The sequence below is a fragment of the Guillardia theta genome (genome assembly GCF_000315625.1).
Source record: "Guillardia theta CCMP2712 unplaced genomic scaffold GUITHscaffold_56, whole genome shotgun sequence".
NCBI lineage: Eukaryota > Cryptophyceae > Pyrenomonadales > Geminigeraceae > Guillardia > Guillardia theta.
Window position 1 is genome coordinate 264,980 of NW_005434618.1, and position 19,535 is coordinate 284,514.

The window sequence follows — 19,535 nt, forward strand, 5'->3', positions numbered from 1 at the left end:
CCACGCCAGGTATGTCAACGGGATCCTCTTGTACTCCAGACCGGTCCATGGACCGGGCGGCTCACTTTCCACTGCCTCGTACCTGCTGCTCTCATTTAATCCTGCCCCTTCGATGGTTTCAGGGATTTTCGGAGCATCTGGGTTACTGTAAAACTGCAACTTGTTCTTGTTGGATTTTAAGGGTTTCTCTTCTTTCTCTTTCGATCTTGAGGCCTCCGCCTGGTCGAGTTCAATCAGAGACAAAACAATCGATAAAAAAAACTTACCTCCGCAGCCTGCTGGACGATTTTCGAGATGACATGAGTCAACTCCTTAGACAGCTTAGATGGAATCAAAGGAGCATCTTTTGCCTCTGAGCTCTTCAATTTCATTTTCTTCCCATTTTGCAGGCGATTGAAAACTCCATGGCCCGATGTGTTGCGAGCATTAACAGCACTTTTATCATCATTGAACGATGTTTGGTTCCTGGCCGTTGAAACAGACTTCTTATGCTCAGTCAAATTCAATTTAGGAGAATCGCTTTCTATATGCTTTGCGATGATGCGGGAGAGAGCATCGCTCTTCACTTTAGCCCTTAGATGCTGAGTGATGTTTCCTTTCAAAAAACCCTCTTGGAGCTGCGAAGCAGCCAGGAACGGCAAAGTTGAGCTTCCATGTGCCACACCGTGTGAGATTGTCCAAACTGCAGCACTGAAAGCCAGTGCAACAAGCAGCGAAGCAACCGCATGAGGGCGGAGGCGCCTGCGGTCGCTGGAACGGAAACTGCCCATGGCTTGGAATGCAAGACGGAGAGACAGGGAAAGCGGTCAAGGTCGGGGGATCAATGTCCCACAGTGGATGATTCAGATCATATCATGGAAGTAGCTAGTGAGGAGTGAAACTCTCACGACACGCGCTTTCTGCCGCCGACAATCAGCATCATCATCGCCCTCTCTCCATGGCCATCGGCCGACAAGATTTCCCAAAATAGCCGAGCCCGCATCAGGATACAAAATTCAAACAGGCCCGCCTCAGACCAAAATCGTCGGACATCAGACTGGGCATCCGTTTCCGCCGGAAGTTCGGTACTACACGGTGCAGGACAGTGGCGAGAGCGAAACTGATCACTTCGAGTGTTTTCCGAAGTTCACTAGATGTACACTGACTCGAGTTATCAAGGCTCAACGCCGAAACTAATCTTGTCTCGAATGGGTTTGTCCAGGAGAACCTTGGAAGATAAGAAGATGAGAATGAGACAATTCGATACCAGTCCAAGTTTGCTTACCGCTGAGAAGAGCATTTCAAGGACAGGAATAACACCTGCGAGAAAAGTGAATGAAGGCTGAACGCTCAGGGAAGATCATTCAGAATTACTTGCGCGAGAGATAAATGTCCATATTGCTGAAACGGCTCCATCGTAATCTTGAACCTGGCAAGCTTTCACACAGGAACTGAGAGGATTTAACACAGTACGTAAATCCTCTTGAAAAGCCCCGGGCTGTGCTCGAGCACGGATCTCTACATGAAGGGTGTTAGCTCGCGACTTGCTGAAAGGGCATTCTTGTGATACAGCAGGAGGATATGTTGCGATGTTGACTGGATTAAAGATCTGAAGAATCATTGCAGAAACTCTCCTCACTCCAATCTCCTGCATGAAAACATCGGCAATGCTAAGAGTCTGCCTGGGAGAATTTACCATGACCAAATGCTCTACAAACCCCTTGAGTAGGTCCTTCTGCCCTGAACCTGTATCTGAAGGTTTGATACTGAGAATCAAATCTGCCTGTCAAAATCAAGTCAGACGACTTGTCGTTACACCTGCAATACGCAAACATTGCTACCTGCTTGTTCACGCCGACTTTGAACTTCCTCCGTCCAATTTCACAAGCATCGGCAAATCCATCGAGGAGCTCTGAAGCATTGAGGAAGGGTGGAAAGAGTTCGTCAGTCCTCAGGGCATCAATGTGGGGGCTGCTTACCTTGCAACGACAAAGACTCGTTTGAAGCCTCGAGATGTAGTGAGAGGACTGGGCTTGAGCTGTCTTCCCTCCACTTCCATACAGCTAGGGCTGCAGGGGGCGCAGAGCTTTTGAAATCATCGAGGTGAAAGCCCCTCTCATATCGCCAGCAAGCATGCTCAACGAGGAACTTGTACGAATCATCCAACACCTTCACCTCTTGTCACTCCTACTTATCATAGTTTATGAGACTGAACCGGGTCGTGAGAATCTAGCATCTGCAGCCTCCAGTCGTGTCCGTAGATATTTCGAGAGCGAGCACGTAAAAACCTGAGAATCTCTTCGTCCGATAAGTTCCTTATCCATTCAAGATCCTTTGTCCTCTTTCCTTTCTCCATCTCATTTTCTTCTTCGCACAAGCTCCGGATGCGACTGCGAAGCCCCGACATGGTTCGAAGTTCAGAGAGTCCTGCGTTTTCTATCCCACTGCCACTGGCACACATCAAACTGGAAGCGACAAGGGATGGTGATCTCCTACGCGGCAAAGTTGAAGGCCTCCGAGTGCACGTCTTTGCAAACGATAACAAACTCGACGGATCTTTGATGAAGGTTGAGCGAAAAGCTGAGACGCAAAGCGCAGAGCTCGTCAGGAGGATGAGGCAAAAGTTGAGTGAGATCATTCCAGCTGTAGCCCAGCTCTGCTTCAAGTGTAGGAACGTGTTCTTGTCCGAGGTAGCATCCTTACTCTCACTCCCCCCTCCTTGTATGTCTCCACCTGCAGGTCTGCTGCCCTCGCCTCTCATGCCTCTTTGATATCGGATTTCTTGCTATTTAATTTGCTGTCTCGACTACATTATAGGCTCATCCATGAGGCGAGCTTGCATCGCTTTCGGAGGGCAAACTTGATTCTTGCTGGGGAAGGTGATGCAGCAAGCGGATGTGAGAGGGAGGAAGGAGGGAGAGTGAAGGGGTTCAGGGTTGAGAGGGAAAGAGGAAGGAAGGCAGTGAAGTAGGAAGAGGAGAAGAAAGGGCGGAGAGGAGAAAGGAAGGAAGAACGATACGATGAAGGTGCAGGGAAAGGACGGGAAGGAAATGAAGGGGATGTACAGATTATCATTCCCTCCTGTCCACGAGGAGACAGATGAACATCTTATATATAAACAGAACTTGAGCATTGTAGATACGATTCTTCATTCATGGTTCATGTCTGTCTATCTGTGAAAAAGATTACAAGCCACCCGATTGCTTACTGCAGGGATTTTGATTGTACTGCAGGGCTGTGATGGATAGTACGAGAAGGCTTCAGGATTGTACAGGGTTCGGAACCCACCAAAAATAAATCACATTCAAACATCATCCAAGTTCTACCGCCATAATGTACATCACAGTCACGACGAGACTTTCGATTGTTGCGTCCTCGACTCCAACACCTGTCAGCGGGTCAAACGGCTCATCGTCTGACATCAGCCTCCACCTCGTCCAACGCTTCGACTGACATACGTACAGGAGCCTCGGGCAGCTGATGCTCATCCCTGCAATGCGATCCGCTGAAAATTCACATGGGAAGAGTTAGCAAGACTTGCCGTCCTTGTAGTCAGAGGATCGCACACCTACAGCATGACCCGCGGTGCTTTCTGTTGATGACCATTTTCCACATGCTCCTCTGCCATCTGCATTCCTCTTCAGGCTCCATGAACGTATCCATCCCACCTGCTCTTACCTACTCGCATCTTTCTCGCACAGAAAGATGGTCACCCGTGGGCGCAGCCTTATCTTCGGGAGCGCAAGTATCCAGCTGGTTATCCTGTCCTCAACGGCAAAGGGGACGATGGAGAAGGCAATGACTCTGCACCACAAGAAAAACACCTCGGAACCCCAGAACTGCACGGAAATGCTCATCAACAGCACAAGGAACAAGGCCATGGGGGAGCCTCACAATCCACACGATGAGCATCGTAGGTGCTCCAAACAGGATGAAGAAGATACAAGGGATCCAGTTGACACGTTGACCAGAGTTTGGTTCGAAATGCCCGCTGTTCAAGGAGGTTTCAGCTGGGCATGACACAAATATGGAGATCAGCTCACCTGATCAGATAGGTCGAGACTGTCACCAGCCACCCGAAGAACATCACAAATCCGAACTAGAAGAAAGAGACGGAATAAGACGAGGAGGGGTGGTCCATAGACAGGTAGATGTACCCTAACAAGTATGCTCTGCCAGCTGTCTGCCGACGAGCTCAGGAAGGGAGGCAATCTTGGTTCAGCTATTGGCCATTTCTGCATGCCCCAGCTTCCTTGGGCTGTGCAGTGACTCCACCACCTTCCATGAGAGTCAGTAAGACCTATAAGACGATCGGACGTACCCGAGAGCGATGGCTGCCAGTACGTAGAAAGTTACGACGACGAGGATTAAGCGCATTGCGTCGTTCACTTTGGTTACGATGCCCCTGCGAAGTTCTGCAGACTTGAGGTACAAGCTTTCAATCTCCTCGATATCGTTCTTGTCTATCTTGGTCGAACTATCATCGCCGTCATCGTCCTGCTCCACCTGACTTTCCTCCTCGGATTTCATTATCTCCCCAGTTTCGAGGGATTCTTCCTTTAGATTTTCAATCAGCTTCTCTGACCAGGCGATCTGCTTCTCTTCATCATTTATGCCCCATTCGAGGAGGCCGATTGGGAGGTAAAGCACTATCAGGCTGATCAGCGTGGAGATCAGAACGTTGGTTGCAGAGCACATCTTGCTGTCAGTGCTAACTGGCATCGCTGCGCTCATCATGTGGAGGAGGACGAAGGGAGCGACCCCCTTCGCTACCTTCATCTTCCCTCGCTGCATGGCCAGACCCAACCCCGCAGCCTCCATGGCGAGCAGACACCATGACAGGAACCCCGCCACCACACTAACCAAATCCGCCATGCCCCTGACGCCTGTCCTGATACGCGCTACTTCTTCAAGCCCGCCTCATGAAATGTTAGACAATATATTGAGGACAGCATGAGGGGAACCGGCCAGCAGTTGCTTCAGTTCGTTTCGTTTCTCCATGGCATGGGCTGGCGGCATCCACGATGCCATCGACCGAGTTCATGAGAGGCTTCGAGATGACCGGGTGATTCCCTCCTCCCATCCTCCTCCCTTTCCTCCTCCCTCCTCCCTCCTCCCCTCCTCCCTCCTCCCATCCTCCCTCCTCCCTCCTCCCTCCTCCCTCCTCCCTCCTTTCTTCCCTCCCTCCCTCCCTCCACCCGTTTCCCCACCCTCTGCCTCTTGCTCTCCCTTCCCTGTCGGCCTTCCCTTGTGTCAACTTTCTCCTGCCATCTCCACTTGCCCTATCGTCACGTCCAGCAGCATGCTGACATTCTGGAGCAGCAGGGGTCGCCCTCTCCTCCTCTTCCCTCGTGAGCATGCAGCACCATGATCGCCTGCTCTTATCCTTGAGTGCAGGGGCGGCAACGACAAAGACCCTCCACGAGCTGCAGTTGGGAAGCGACCCAAATCCTCGACTGTCAGCAGAGCGAAGCCGCGATGGTCAGTCCCCGCCAGGTCGACGAGTCTGTTGTGCTACGATCGTGTCTTAAGGCCCTCCAGGAAGCCTTCACCTGGGGAGTTCGTCACCGACCTCGAGCGGCAGTTTCAGGTACATGGTGGGAGCGGACGTGCCAAGTTGACAGGGTGAGAAGGAGGCGATGGAGTTGAAGCGAGGGAGAGAGTTTGCCAGGGATGCATCTCCCACGGAGAAGAGCAGCGATATATTACGACCATGGTGAGCCATGTAGGGTTCGTCGGTCAGCTCGGAGTGATGGACGTGAAGGTGGGAGCGGAACGAGGTTGAAGGTCGTCGATCGAGGAGTGTCAAGGTTTGACACTTGTCAGAGGTTCACGTCTCATGGACATAGCAGGATGACAGAGGAGAACGACGAGGAAGCGGCGGGCTCGCACCATCGTCAGAGTCGATTCGATCCAGATCTCCTTTCCAGTATCCTGAGCCGCCGCACAACCCGGGCAAGCGGGGGATAAGACCATACAGTGCGTCGAGGGGAGTCAAATCCTTTGACGAGAAGGCACTCTTCGTCGCAGAGGTGGAGGAGACGCTTGGTAACAGAGTGACAGGCTATCCGCCAAGAGATGGAAAAGAACAATCAAAATCCGGGTATGTTGAAACAGAAACGTTTCTTGCAGCCCTAAGACGGTGATGTAGAAGAGGATGAAGCGTTCATCAGGACCATCCTGCGGTTGTTTCAGACATGAGCTGGAAGTTGAGATTGTTTGATTCTCTACCAGTTGGGGTCATTCGTTGATCCGCCTACTTGAAGCGCTTCATGGACACAAGTTCCGTCACGATTTCATTCACAACGATGGGACTCTTGACTGGCATGAATTTCTCCGAGCGGCAAGAGGAATGCTTCATCCTCCTGCAATTCTGAGTGTGCAAGCTCAGGTTCGTGTAGGCTTCGACGGGGCGGGACCAGGACGAGTTCGTTGGATGAGTCCCTGTGAAGAAAATTTCTGACGACGGAGCAGGGAGCTATCGAGGGGCTGGGAGAGATGGCAATATCGGACAGCCAACTGCGGAAGATCTATATGAGGTACCAAGAGATATAGGGGTGAGCAAAGGTTCTTGCTCAGCAGCTGGCAGAATACCCAGGAAGAGCGATGCGATCAAGTCGGTGGTATCGATCGACGATGCCATTCAGACTTTAAGAGAGTTGAGCAGGGTGAGCCATTGGCAGGTGAGGCCGACCTGAGCAGATGGCAGGTCTACAAGGAGGCGAGGAATCGTTTGAAGGAGGACAAGGACAAGGAAGATTCCCCGAAGGCATCTAAGAATGACTTGAAGGCCTGGATTGCAGAGCAGAAGTCGTTGCAACGACAGGGAGGAAAGGATGAGGCGGCGAAGGCGCTTTCCTGGGAAACGAAGTTCGAGAGAGGACAAACTGAGGACAGAAGTGTCCCACATAGGAGCGAAGGATTGTTCGAGGATGATGCAAGTCCCGAGCAGAGACAACCTCAGGCAGTTCGTTTCAAGCTTGACGATGACGAGCGTAAGCTCGACCTAGAAACATCCATCGGCGTGGAGAAGAGCATAGACGATCTCAGAGCTTGTGATTCGACGATAGAAGGATACTCGTATGTGAAAGGCGACGCCGATGACATTCGTGATGTGCAAGCCGCTGTCACCCCTTCTACTGCTTCCAGTCCCCCTCGCTCCACCCCCGCAACAGCGTCCGGTCCATCGGCTTCTCCGGTGCTTCTGTTCTCGGCATGCCGAATGACTCACTGAATCGTTACAGATGTCTGAGGACGTCGTGCCCTTCGAGGACCTCATTCCTCAATCTGTTCCTGATGCCCTGAGAAAAGCTGCGGAGTTCCTGGAGCAGGCAAGGCGCCTCCATCCCCCTCCCCCTTCCTCACATGCCGGCAGAACGAGCTGGACGTCGCTCACGAGATCTGTTGCCACGTCATCCGCATGAATCCCCGATCAGCCGCTGCCTACTACATCCGAGCTGAGAGTCTAAGACTGCAGGTGCTTCTCCCTCTCCTGCTGATGTCCACCTGAACCTTGCAAGGGTTCCCTGGCTGCAGCAGTTGACGACGCAGCTTTCTGCTTGGCCATCGACGCGAACAACTGGAGGGCTCACAGATGCCGCGGGCTTTGCTTGCTCGAGCTGAGGTTAGCATGCCACGTTGCAAGTCTGATGGGATGACGGCGATGCGACTGAAGGATGTGCGGACAAGCCTTGGCTCATCTCAATCTCGCGCTCAAGCTTTCGGGTCGCACTGATTCCTCTTCCTTGATCGGACTAGCACGGCAAGCTTCTTGGAACCTCTCGGCTCGAGCTGACGCTGGTCCAAGGTGCTATCAGGACCTGGGAAAGATGGAAATGGCACTGGAGCACTTGGATCTCGCAATCCGTTGCCGTGATGAGCAGGAAGCGAAGGCCTTCTTTCATCGCGGGTGGTGCAGGATGACTCTAGGCGACATGGTCGGGGCCTCTGCCGACTTTGGCAAGGTTGCAGCTCTGGACCCTCAGGTTCGATGCCGCTGCATGATGCTGCTCGTGATAATTGCAGCAGTTTCATCGCCGCTACTTGCCTTTCCTCGAGAGGTTGTGCCAGACTGTGAGTTGAGAACGTCTGGGGTCTGTTCATGACGCCACTGTAGGACCCAGAAGAAGCTCGCGAGCTGGGAAGAGCCTTGCTGATGATGCCGCTGACGAACGAGCAACAGCAGAGGGTCAGTTGGATGCGCTTTGTGCCTGATGTTCATCATATCTGCAGATTCTAGTCTTGATGGGAGGAATCAGATGAAGTTGCATCGCAGGTCAAAGTACCTGGCAAAGAATTATACATATGTACAGTGTCATTTTCTCTTCATGTCAAACTACAAGAAAGTTTATTAAGATCAAGCTTAAGATCTTCTCGATACGAAAACAACCACGTCAAGGTGTCCCCCCACGTGGATCCTTCTCGCTGTAGGACTTCTTCTTCTGCTGCAATCTCCTGAGGTAGTAGTCGTAGGTTCCAGTTGAAAATAGCGACGAATGACTCAGCTGATCGGCTTGCTCTTCTTCGTATCTGTGATATTCCAGACGTTTTGCAACGAATCTTCTGTTTGTCTCTTTCAAGGTCTGCAACGGAAACTTGACTACGCTCTCAGTGGTGCGGCTGTCCATCGCTCGATACGACTTCCCAGCTCGAGGATCAGCCTCTCCATCCTCCTCGCCGCTGTCGGAGTCATACTTGAGATTTCTCTCTCTCTCCAATCGCTTCAAGTGCGACTCCCTCCACGGGCTCACGCTCTGTTTCTCCATCATCCTTGCTGTCAACTTCTTTTCCCTGTACCCTTGCAGCAGATCCATCTCAACAGGCCGCAGCTTCTTTGTCTCTCTCAGTCCTTCAGCTCGTTTCTCGCCGACTCGTCTTTCTTGCTCTTGGCGTTCGACAAGAGCCTCTTGTTGCAAATCTTGACCATCTGATACCTTACCCTGTGTGTCCTCCATCTCCTGCTTCATCTTTTCTTCACTTTCCTCTTCTTTCTCTGCCAAGATGTCTCTTTCCACACTCCCTTCTATTGCAACTTCGCTGCCTGCACTATCCTTCTCATCGTCCTCAGACGTCGGTCTTCCATCATGGCCAGCTCCCTTGTTTGAGACAGTCGATCCCTCAACATCCGATTCATCAACGCTCTTCTTTGATCTCTCGCCTTGTTCTCCTTCTTCCGACGCTTTGTTGGGGTCCAGACCATGATCATCCTCAAACATTCGCCTCGTGTCTGTGTCGTTCTCATCAGAGTCTCGCTGGCCTTCCAGTAAAATTCCCATGTGCGCGCTGTCGTCATGGACCTCCTGCACAGGTTTGCTCGATCGTGGGCTTGAAGAATCGGAAAGACATGAATCACTCGTTTCGGTGACGTGGCCATCATGCTGGTTGTTCTCGACACGAGCGATGTTCGAGTTGGAAGATCTCACGGGAAAGTCGCTGAGGCGGTCGAGCATCGCCCTGTCTTCTGGAGTCAACTGCACTGATGTCTCCTGCCTGCTAGTCTCCTTCCTGGCAGGTGACTCAGAGCTGGGCTGGGGTGTGACCCGTTGATAGGACGAATCTTTGACGTCTCTTGCTGATGCTTCTTCTTCCGATTGAACCACTTGCGCTTCATCGTTGCTCTCGTGGTCAGGCTCTACTAGTATCGATCGCATTGACATCTGGCTGGAACGCTCGTCAACTTCTGGCCTCTCGCTCGGGGAGTCAAGAATTCTCAGCTCATTCACCGACCCGGACTCAGCAGCTGAGAACGGCATCATAGAGCCCGCGCTATCAACGGCTCGCTGCAACCTCGAGCCCGCAGTCGTGTGTGCGCGATGAATGTCGATGCGACGAGCGCTGAGGTAGGGGCCCTTGAACTGAGAGCGGTGAGGCTGCTCTGGAGGCTCACGACCCTTGCTCACTTGCTGCTTCTGAGCCGCCCTGAGAACTTGCGGGGAAGAGGAGGGCTTCATGGTCGATATCCCAGCTAGATACATGGACTTGATGGACTCTTTCCTGCGCTGCCTCTTCTGAATCTGCTCCTCCAGGTTCACCCGCGAGACAAGGTCCCATCTCTTCTCCTGCCTCGAGTCAAACTGCTTCTGACTCTCAGATCTCTGCCGTGAAGGCGCCCTGCTTCCATCACCTGTGACCCTCTTGCCTCCATCACCCAGCACCAGCTGGAGTTCTTGCACTGAATGCCTTGGCTGCTCCACCTCCTGTTCCTTGCTCGACTCACTCCTTCTCTTGCTCTGACTTCCTCTGGAGGATATCTTGCTCTGACTTCCGCTGGAGGATATCTTGCTCTGACTTCCGCTGGAGGAGATTTTCTCCCTCCTGGACGACTGGATCGCACTGTATGGCTTTGGAGCAGAGGAATCTGCCGTTGGCATCTGATCAGCAGGAGCAAGCTCCGTGGGCAGCTCCGGGGCTCCTGAGTTCGCTTCCATCACCTCAGGTGTGGTACCTTGAACTTCCTGCTCCACCAACCCCTCGCTCTGCAGCTCCTGTAAGATTTGAGCAGCAGACATTGAGGTCCATGGAGTCCAAGGGATTTCAGAAGTGACGTATCTTCTGACGGAACCTGGTTCTTCGCTGATCGACAAGTACACCGGACCATCTTCATCGTGTCTCGCTGTTGATAGAGGAGCAGTCTCGTTCGCCTCTGTCCTCGCTTCCTCATCTCCTTGTGATGAAACTGTTGTGCGTGTTCCTTCGCTCTCCAGCTCTGTGCCTGGGACAGAAGCTATCTCCTGCTTCTGGGCCATCTCAGCTCTTCTTGTTTCCATCTTCTTGCCTCCAACAACAAAATGCGCCAGGCTGGCCCTCACCGCTGATGCCTCTGACTGTTGACTGCCAAGCATTTCCGTTCCTTCCGAATGCTCTGACTCAGTTCTGAGAGCGTTGAAGCTCCTTTGCTTCCACAGCTTTCCTTCTCTTGAGAGCAGACCGTCGCCGCGTATCTTCATCGGAGACTGCGCGTCTAAGCTTGTCGATGACCTCCGCCCGACGGACTTGTTGATAACAGGCCTCTTGATGATCTGAAACTGGTCTTGTTGCTCTTGTTGCTCTTGCCTTAGCGCATCTACAAATTCATCGATAGCTTGTCTATTGATCGAAGAACCTGTTGGTATGGTTGCCCCTTGTATGAACGTTTCATAGATGGGGACATTAGCACTCGGTCGAGAAAAGGGTTCCACACTCTTGGATCTTGGATTGGATGCTTGCATGAAAGCTTCTATCGGCTCGCTCTTCAGGAGGTTGGTCGTGATATCCGGAAGCATGTCGAGTGAGGTCTTGGGTCGCGGCAAGTTCTTGAGTTTCTTCAGAGCACGAGTAGAATGACGGGCAGACTCAGTCGTTTGAGAACGCTCTTGCTTGAAGCTGTCTCGCGGAGCACTCAGAGGAGTCAATTTCCTGTCGCATTCCACTTGAATATCTGTGTCTACGATGGCTGTCTCAGCGAAATCAGCATTCGAACTCGAGAAAGGTTTCAGGTTGATCCAAATTGATTGCACTGGGCTGGTCAATTGCAAGAAGTCCCTTTCGACCACAGGGATTTCACTTTGCTTTTTGAGTTGCTTGATCTGCATGCTCTTTAATTTGATCGTGGGAGGTGGCCTGGTGTCAACCTTCTGAAAATCTTGCAAGTTCATGCTTTTTGTGACCTTGTGCTCATCCTGTAACTGTGAGTTCAGGTCCTGAAAGGAAATGAAGTCCTGCAGTTGTCTTATCTTCTGTTGCTGCGCTATCTTAGCCATCTCGTCTCGTTTCGAGCTCTCGATGTGCTGGTCTCGCTGCCTTTCAGATCTACCGCTGAGCACCTTTGAACGCCAATACAAGGAATCCATGGAACCTCGAAGAGCTTCTTGGATGTGCGCGGCCTCTTGTATGATCCATGCATTCTCTTGTATGATTTCCTTGAAGGTCGAGTCAATCAGACGGTCGACAGAGTCAAAGACTTCTTCTGCTGATTCGACTGTTTTGCTCATGAGCTCTGCCGACAGCTCCTGTCTTCGATTCGGATTCGTTCCTCCTTCCTTATCGACAAAGTCAGACTGGTCGTTGCTGTGGCCAGGGATAGCAGCTGAAGGCGGACTAGTAGTTCGTTGAAATATCTTGGGTTCGTCCTTGTGATCTTTGATTTCTTGATGTTGTCGCTCGTTCGGAGAGGAGGATCTCGATCGCACTGAGATCATAAGGGATGGCGGTCTTGTCAGTTGGACCAATTCTTCTCTTTCCATCCCTCTTCCATGGATATCTTCTCTACCCTTCTCTCTGTCAAGTACTTTGCCTCCATGCGTCCCTTGTTCCTTCTGTGACTGTTCCAGATGATCTTGAAGCAGCTTGTCTAGCAAGGAGTTGTAGTTCCTGCAAACTTCGTTCCTCCGACGCTGAGGGCCCTCTTTTTTAGCAGTGGCATCACCAATCCCGTCAAGCGGCTCATGTCTTCGACGTTCTGGTGCCTTTGCGTTGAAATCAATGCTGATATCGATTCCATGGAAAGGTTTTGGAGGTTTCAAGAATACGTAATCTGCTCTGTTCTTTTCTTTGACATTGGATTCAATGTCCTGGTCTTTCGAATGATTCTTGTCTGAATCTTGCTCCATGCGATCTCTCTTTTTCATTTCTTCCGAGGAAATTGAGTGCAAAGCATTCGAAGGAAACTGAATTTGCATCTCACGAAATCTCTGCTCTAAGTCTGACTTTCTCGTTTCATAATCGTGCGTCAGGTATTCGTCGTGCGGCATATCATCTGGGGAGATCCTTTCAAGAGGAAAGTTGCTCACGGCAGAAGAGATAATCTTCTCCTTAATCTTGGCCTGCGTTTCTTGATTTGGAAACCCTTCAAGGTTTGTCATCGGACCATCTGTGACAATCTCCTCGTCTTCAGCTTCTACCTCACCGATTGTTGTCACTTCTGCCAGGTTTTCGCTCAGCATTTCAGCTGAAGGGCTCTCGTGAGTTTCTTGCGACATCAGGTCCGCGTCATGGGTCTCAACATCTTGAGAGCTATACTCTCTTTCACTTGCCCCAACCCCAAACTCATCCAGCTGACCAAGTCCTGAGGCCTCACGTTCCCTTTGTAAGCCCGCTTCACCAACGAATTCTGAACTTTCAGATGCCGCGCTGGTCTCCGACAAAGGTTTGATATCCAGGGGAGTAGATTCGGACATTGCATCAAGCATGTGAATGCTTTGTTTACGTGAACTTGCAGTGCTGAGGTTCTTTCTGATTTCTGTTGAATACTGCAAAGAATGGGCGAACTCAGGAAATAAGATTTGTTCTTGCGGAACAGTTGAAGCGGTCATCTCTGGATTCCACTCACTACCAAAGGACTTGAGACAGTCACGAATTTCTCCTGCCAGCAGAAGCTTATAGTCTCTTTTTAGGCACCGTATTCTCAGCGAGTGAATCAAATCCTGATTCGAAGCCTCCTCTGTCATGAATAGTCTGAGTTTGGGAATTTCAGATGAAATGTGGTTCTGATTCAGACCAAGCTCTTCTTCAATTCGCTTGATAGTTTGAGCTATTCTTTCTTGTACAGTAAGACTTGACATCTTCTCTCGCATTTCCTGCATTCTCCTACCTTCACGTTGTTTGCCTAAGATCATCTTGGCCAGACTGGGTCCCATTGACAGCATGTCTACCTGAAACGATTTCAAATCACCAACGACTTTAAGGCCTTCATCATCATTCTTCGAGACGGTGCTCTTGAGTGATTTCCAGCTTGTAAAGATGGTTCTCACTGCATCATCACTATCGTCAACTGGCAGTGTTAATGTGAAGTTTTTCAGATTGATTCTTCTCAACGTATACGCGCGCCAGAGCCGGAAGCTATCGCATAAAGCAAAGTGACCGTCACAGACACCAAAAGTTGTGATCCCTCCCGGTTTTCTTTCCACCTCTTCTTTTTCATAAGTCATCCAGGCAAAGAGGGCCCACAACACCCGAGGAGTAGATTTTCTTATCCGATTCAACAACCCAACTTTCAAGACAAGCATTGCTGAAGAGATTTGAGCTAGAGCAATCAGCGTTTTTTGCATGCGAAATCTCCTCCACTTTTGCTCAAACGTTTTTCTCTTCCGACTTTGAAACGATGAATATTTACACAGTTTTGACAAATTTCTCAGAATCAATTGAGTTCGATGTTTTTTGGCTCTTTGAAACTTTGCGTACTCCGTCCATCCAAGAACGCAAGCTCTTTGAACATTTCTTGAACGGAAAACATCTGTCTGCTCTAGGAGATAACCTTTTCCTTTCATGATTTGTTGAAATCTTTGAAACCTTTGCCATGACAATCTCGTTAGGAATCTTCTCCCCAAACTCTTGATTTGTTCTGAATGAAGTCGTTTTTTGGTACAATACATCTTGTACCATTCATTCCATTCGTGTATCGTCTCACTGAATTCTGGAATGTTCTTCAAAGTTCTTTCACAGATTTTGACGACTGACCATCGCCTCCACATGTGAAACTTCAACCAGAATCGATAATGCCGGCGTTCTTCTCCAAGCCTTTCAAGCTTTTTGGTCGCCTGATTCTTTTGGTTTCTGCATCCCATTACATACTTGATCCATCTTCTTAATCTCCATCGTGTTGACCACAAGAAAATACGGCGAAGTAGCTGAGCAACGATGACGTGTTCACGTGTGGGAAGGGGTCTTCCAAACCTCCACCCTCTCCCCCAGTTGTAGTCCATCCCTGCACGCCGATAGGTCGCCTTGTCATTCAATCGCAGAAAGAGCTCGCGGTGAAAGCCTCCGCCAGCCCTCGAGCAGGACAAGAAGATCATGGCTGACTCGTCGTTCCACACGATTGAATTTCTGACCAGCGCGCTCCAGCTAGAGAAGTTAGAATGCATTTGAGCAAGTCGCACGTGCTTGGAAACATAAGCTGTGAGACTCCAGTTCTTGAGGATGGAACCATAGTATCTGCTTCTGATTGTCCTGCATGCTCTTCGAAACCTTCTATACTTGTGCATCATCCTCATCATCTTCCACCATCGCTGAATCTTGAGAGCTTGTTCCGGTGCCTTGCTTGCTCTCTTAAACTCATCAAGAAATACAGACACGTCGGTCTCTTCATCAGCCGTAAGATCAATCGTAGGTTCATACTCTAATCGTTTCATGGCTTGCATCTCAGATGAAGGCACGGAGAAAACAAGCCGAGAACGATCGACAGGGGCCATCCCCTCGATCTTCATCTTCCTGTCATACGAAACTCTTTCCTCCAACTCACGGGAATACTGATCGAGATATTCGATATATTGGCTGACCCTTGCAAGCTCTCGGTCTTGTGTCGCATGCTCCGAGTCAGCAGTGAAGAGCCTTTGGGATCTCTTCAATGTTGAGTTTTTTGATCGAACCTCGTCGTCTAACAGGGACATGGATGTTTCCGGTCTAGACAAGTATTCCTCTGAGCTCGTTGAAGCTCTCGATGACCTCATCTTCATCCTCTCCGAGCTAACGTCATGCCAGGGACTCCCTGCCAGGGAGGCTTTGCCCAAAGTTGCAAACGATGCAACTCGGTCAAGGGCAGATTTATGCTCCTTGAACGTCATCTTGTAGTATCAACCGATCAAGTTCCTACGGAAGCAATTCACCTAAATCATCCGAATCTCATGCTGACGTCTCGCATTGCTATGATATCAAAATCGTTTAAAGTGGATCAAAAAAGATTGTTTGTATTTGCAGCAATCACGAGCAAACATGTGTTGGTGATGCCACAGGTATTGTCTGGTGCATACTTGCAACCTGATCACTGCACATATCCATCGCTCTCATGCTCTTGCTGCGTACTCCACTCATCTACTTCTCTCTCCTGTCCATCGTCGCCATGTCCGTTGCTTCAGGCATTCTGAGGGGAGCTCGACTGAAGGGACCTACTTCCGCCCCGGCAACAAGATTGCAACAGCCCGGCCCGCCTCAGAGCCTCGGACTATCAGTCAAAACGAGCTGACCCGCATCATGGCTCGAGACAAGGAAGCAAGTCTCATACCTAGAGGCGGGATGATGCTAGAATCGGCATGGCTGAGCACGTGAGTGAGTTATGGACGTTGTTCGCTTCCAGGTTGATGACACAAGTACTAATCGACTTTTGAAACAACGCACTTGGTTTAATGTAAGGCAATCACCCGCTTGCACTTGTTTCAACGAGACTTATCGAGACCAGAGCTTCCCTGATCGACCTTGTTTGATCTTGATCTTGTTTAATCTTGCTCCATCTCTTCCGCCTCTTGCTTGTCATCATTGTCTTCGTTTGTCAGCGCAGCATACTGACCAGATTGGTTGTCAAATGCCTCATTGAAGTCATAGTCCGAATCCGAGTTTGCGTTTGTCTGCATCCACGGTCAAAGCAAACAAGACCAACCATCAGAGTACCTTGGCTTGCTTTCGGACAGCTGCTGCTGTGGCTTTTGCCCTCGCAAGCTTCGAGTGCTTGGTCACCCTCTTGTTGTACGGGTCCTGAGGCAGGTTGTCCGCATCTCGCTTCGCCTTCTGCGGAGCTGCGGACTCGGAAGGCTCTTCTTCCATGTCGTCTTCCCTCTCAGCTTCTGTAGAGAAGCGTGTCAGAGGCTGATAGCTGCCACATCGACAACGTCAGGGTGTACCTGCAAACGCCATGTCTGTCGCAGTAACCCCAATCGAAAGCCCTTGTAGCGCCATGAAGGCTTCGTCCACTTGTACACATGCCTGGTCGATGACTTGGACTTCGTTGATCGATGAGATGTCAAACTCTTTGCCCCAGGCAGAAACAATCGTGCTCTCTGAGAAGGAGCTTTCTGGCACAGCAGGGGGCTCGGTGTAATACGGAATCTTGCCCTGGTTCCAATCTGAAAGCACGCTCCTCGCTGCCATCTCAATGTCCAGAACACCTCCTTTCTTCATCTTTCCACGAGCTTGGGCCACCAGCTGGATGAATTCTTGGTCTGAGCCAAACCTGGGCAGTTTATACAGGGTCATCAGCTTGAGCTTGTCGCATCGCTTCACAATCTCTTGGACGGCAGGAATCGGATCAACCACAGCATCCAGCTTCACACAGTTACGAAGAATCACAGCAACGTCAGACTCATCCTTAGCAAAGACAATTCCAGGGCAGTCAAGGAGTTTGACCTTCTTGTCAAGGTGTACCTCCTGTGCAACTTTGGTGATCCCGGCTTGAGCTCCAGTCTCGACAGCCCTCGTTCGAACCAAGGAATTGATCAGACTGCTCTTGCCTACGTTGGGGTAACCGACAACGCCAACAGTGATCGACATCTTCAAGTTGCTGTTCCGAGAGTAGTTCTTCAAGAGCTGGAGGAGCTGCTCCCCACCGATGCATTCGCTTCCTCCCAGCTGGTCATTGTTTGCTGTGGCAAGAGAAGCCTTTCCTCTCCCCAGATTTGATCGCTGGCTCTGAGTTGAGCACTTCATGGCAACAGCAGGCAGTTCCCGTCGCAGATATTTCAACCATGCTGCAACTTTTTCTTTGGGGACCAGGTCAATTTTGTTGAGGACCAAGACAATCCTCTTGTTTGGATCTTTCTGCTGGATATACTTTTCAACCTCCATAGGACGGCATCCAAGGGGATCACGAGCGTCTAAAACTTCAAGAATCACATCTGCCATTTCCACTATCTTGTTCAATTCACGGTAGTATGCGCGGCGGGTGTTTTCAATATCACATTTCTTGCCATTGGATATTTGATCTTCCTGTTTCAGCTGGAAGTCTTTCAAACTGTTCTGGGCATTCTTTTTCAATTCCGCAAGTTGCTGTTCAGGGCTCTGTTTTGCTTTCCTGGCTTTTTCTTTTTCCTTTTTCCTCTGCAGAGCCAACTCAATCTGTTCCTTCTTGACCTTTTCTTTGTGATCTTCGACTTCTTTCAGCAGCTGTTCCTTAAATGGCCAAAGGTTTGGAATGCCAGGATCTTTCTTTCTGAGATATTCAAGCTTCCCTCCAGCTTTTTTGAGCTTCAGTTTCTGAGCCTTTCTTTCCTTCCTGTGATGTTCCCTGACCTTTTTCTGGATTTTATACTTTTGCTTCAATGTAGTTCTTTTGCTAGAATGATTCTTTCCCTTTGGCATGGTGACAATGAGGCTAAGCTAAGCTCGTCCGCCTACGTTTCCAACCTGTCAACCTGCAAACCTGGATCAACAAGATCTTCCCAAAATTACAGGGAGCAACGAGGAAAGAGCACAGAAGCGAAGGGAGTAAGAGAAGCATCAGAGGAGGCAGCAGCGGTCGGAGTAAGAAGCAAATGGTGAGAGTAGGAAGCAGAGGGCAGCGCAGCAAGGTGGGTGAGGACGGGACTTGCTTCTAGCTACGCGCTCATCGACAAGGAGCAGGGAGGCAGGATGCCATACCGGACGCACGTGCGGAAAATTGCTTTAGCTCGCTGAAAACCGCCCGGCTGTCGGCCGGGCGGGCTTAGTTCGCCGGCGCTGCGGGCAGGCCCGGGCCCGGCCTCAGTGGCCCTCCGAGCCCTCCGCCGAGCTGGCCCGGGCGGCACGGTGACAATCAAATGAAGTTTCTCAGTCCAAGTTCTTGTCAAAGTCAGTTGGCCTAGGGACTAGTCTCTACCCCACGTTTAATTGATTGATTGGAAAGTTCGACCGTCTACGGTCCAGAGTAGAAGATCATCCTAGAGGAGGAGGAGATGATGCGAGGGCTGTGCTGGTGTGGTGCAACGAGTTTTACCTTCCTGTCTACCGTCGGCAGTTCAGCTCGGCCGCTCTTCTGCTTCCCCGCCTGCTGTCTTGTCGGCCTGGATGGGACTCTCCCCATCCTGCTCCTCTTCACATCCTTTTGCTTATCATTGCCAGCGTCCTCGTGCCCTGCCATTAACATCACGGGCGGCACGAGCTGTGCAGTCTCTTTACCTCTCGCCGCCTCCTCGTCTTCCCGCACCTCCTTGAGGTACGGCAAGGCAGCCAAGGCCTCCCAGTCGATTCGGTTTCGATTCACCTCCGACCCCTCCGGCAGCTGCCCTCTTGTTCTTTCCACCCTGTCCGCGTCCTCTACTCGAGCTCTAGGTACCTCCTGAGGCTCAGCGCTGACGAGAGATAAACCCCTGCTCCAGCCATCGTCACTGATGAAGTTGTCGATTACAAGCAGAAATCTCTCACTGTTGGGCGTCAGGTTGCATCTCCTCAGCGTATTCTTGATGCTGTTGACGACCGTATTGCTCCTGCTCCTGCTCCTGCTCCTGCTCCTGCTCCTGCTCCTGCTCTTGCTCCTTCTCATCTTCTGTCATCTTGTCCTCTGCGAGATCACACATGTCATCCTGTTAGACATCCATGTACCAACCTCCACCTGCGATCAGCGGCAGTGCTTGAGGATCGGTCTCCTCCTCCTCCGCCACGTGCCTTGATTGCAACTTGGATTCCCTTGCAGCAGGTGTCCAGTCAGGAGGGGGCCGGGAGAAGCAGATGCGGATACCGGCTGATTAGCTCCGGCGGGATGTTCTTGCTCTTGCGCGCCTGGGAAAAGTGAGGAGGAGGAGGAGGAGGAGGAGGAGGAGGAGGAGGAGGAGGAGGAGGAGGGAGGAGGGAGGAGGATGAAGAGGAGGAGGAGGAGGAGGAGGAGGAGGTGGTGGTGG

General features: G+C 50.9%; 7 protein-coding genes across 7 annotated transcripts in view; 2 read left to right on the forward strand and 5 right to left on the reverse strand.

Annotated features, from left to right (window-relative positions):
• Positions 1–1,119: 1,119 nt before the first annotated feature.
• On the reverse strand, positions 1,120–2,687 carry GUITHDRAFT_153684 (hypothetical protein). Its single transcript, XM_005828832.1, has 9 exons — positions 2,195–2,687; positions 1,959–2,148; positions 1,821–1,891; positions 1,676–1,762; positions 1,550–1,627; positions 1,453–1,497; positions 1,354–1,408; positions 1,265–1,299; positions 1,120–1,207 (listed from the first exon to the last, which is right to left on the reverse strand). The coding sequence occupies exons 1-9, from the start codon at positions 2,615–2,617 to the stop codon at positions 1,154–1,156; spliced, it is 1,038 nt and encodes a 345-aa protein (XP_005828889.1). The 5' UTR covers positions 2,618–2,687; the 3' UTR covers positions 1,120–1,153.
• A 173-nt stretch (positions 2,688–2,860) lies between these two features.
• Positions 2,861–3,292, forward strand: GUITHDRAFT_153685 (hypothetical protein). Its single transcript, XM_005828833.1, has one exon. It carries the CDS (start codon positions 3,000–3,002, stop codon positions 3,156–3,158), a length of 159 nt encoding a protein of 52 aa, XP_005828890.1. The 5' UTR covers positions 2,861–2,999; the 3' UTR covers positions 3,159–3,292.
• Positions 3,293–3,325: 33 nt separating this feature from the next.
• On the reverse strand, positions 3,326–4,854 carry GUITHDRAFT_112046 (hypothetical protein; the record flags this gene model as incomplete). Its single annotated transcript, XM_005828834.1, has 8 exons — positions 3,326–3,367; positions 3,412–3,484; positions 3,560–3,607; positions 3,658–3,818; positions 3,874–3,970; positions 4,023–4,078; positions 4,137–4,257; positions 4,301–4,854. The coding sequence occupies 8 exons, from the start codon at positions 4,852–4,854 to the stop codon at positions 3,326–3,328; spliced, it is 1,152 nt and encodes a 383-aa protein (XP_005828891.1).
• A 124-nt stretch (positions 4,855–4,978) lies between these two features.
• Positions 4,979–7,403, forward strand: GUITHDRAFT_112047 (hypothetical protein; the record flags this gene model as incomplete). The annotated part of the gene is made up of 11 exons (XM_005828835.1): positions 4,979–5,044; positions 5,305–5,330; positions 5,377–5,460; positions 5,512–5,569; positions 5,613–5,695; positions 5,744–5,789; positions 5,832–6,011; positions 6,454–6,518; positions 6,569–6,647; positions 6,689–7,177; positions 7,224–7,403. The coding sequence occupies 11 exons, from the start codon at positions 4,979–4,981 to the stop codon at positions 7,401–7,403; spliced, it is 1,356 nt and encodes a 451-aa protein (XP_005828892.1).
• On the reverse strand, positions 7,400–9,065 carry GUITHDRAFT_153686 (hypothetical protein). Its single transcript, XM_005828836.1, has 7 exons — positions 8,212–9,065; positions 8,096–8,167; positions 8,008–8,052; positions 7,787–7,964; positions 7,655–7,741; positions 7,516–7,603; positions 7,400–7,456 (listed from the first exon to the last, which is right to left on the reverse strand). The coding sequence occupies exon 1, from the start codon at positions 8,943–8,945 to the stop codon at positions 8,373–8,375; it is 573 nt and encodes a 190-aa protein (XP_005828893.1). The 5' UTR covers positions 8,946–9,065; the 3' UTR covers positions 7,400–7,456; positions 7,516–7,603; positions 7,655–7,741; positions 7,787–7,964; positions 8,008–8,052; positions 8,096–8,167; positions 8,212–8,372.
• A 7,880-nt stretch (positions 9,066–16,945) lies between these two features.
• On the reverse strand, positions 16,946–17,681 carry GUITHDRAFT_153687 (hypothetical protein; the record flags this gene model as incomplete). The annotated part of the gene is made up of 1 exon (XM_005828837.1): positions 16,946–17,681. A coding segment is annotated over exon 1 (533 nt), but the record flags the coding sequence as incomplete, so codon positions are not given.
• An 827-nt stretch (positions 17,682–18,508) lies between these two features.
• GUITHDRAFT_153688 (hypothetical protein) overlaps positions 18,509–19,535 on the reverse strand; it is a 1,596-nt gene continuing 569 nt past the window's right edge. The window contains exons 4-8 of the mRNA XM_005828838.1: positions 19,376–19,416; positions 19,250–19,323; positions 19,063–19,198; positions 18,817–19,007; positions 18,509–18,771 (exon numbers count right to left, since the gene is read on the reverse strand). Of these exons, the coding sequence (XP_005828895.1) occupies positions 18,554–18,771; positions 18,817–19,007; positions 19,063–19,198; positions 19,250–19,323; positions 19,376–19,416 (660 nt within the window). The 3' untranslated portion in view covers positions 18,509–18,553. The remainder of the gene's footprint in view (positions 18,772–18,816; positions 19,008–19,062; positions 19,199–19,249; positions 19,324–19,375; positions 19,417–19,535) is intronic.

Bases quoted from the DNA above. Each gene is read 5' to 3' on its own strand.
- GUITHDRAFT_153685 (XM_005828833.1), top strand. From the start codon at position 3,000: ATGAAGGTGCAGGGAAAGGACGGGAAGGAAATGAAGGGGATGTACAGA.
- GUITHDRAFT_153684 (XM_005828832.1), bottom strand. From the start codon at position 2,617: ATGATCTCACTCAACTTTTGCCTCATCCTCCTGACGAGCTCTGCGCTT. The intron at 2,149-2,194 runs GTTCAGTCTCAT...CAAGAGGTGAAG, and splicing joins TGCTAGATTCTCACGACCCG to GTGTTGGATGATTCGTACAA. The intron at 1,763-1,820 runs GTAGCAATGTTT...TGATTTTGACAG, and splicing joins AAGTCGGCGTGAACAAGCAG to GCAGATTTGATTCTCAGTAT.
- GUITHDRAFT_153686 (XM_005828836.1), bottom strand. From the start codon at position 8,945: ATGAAGCAGGAGATGGAGGACACACAGGGTAAGGTATCAGATGGTCAA.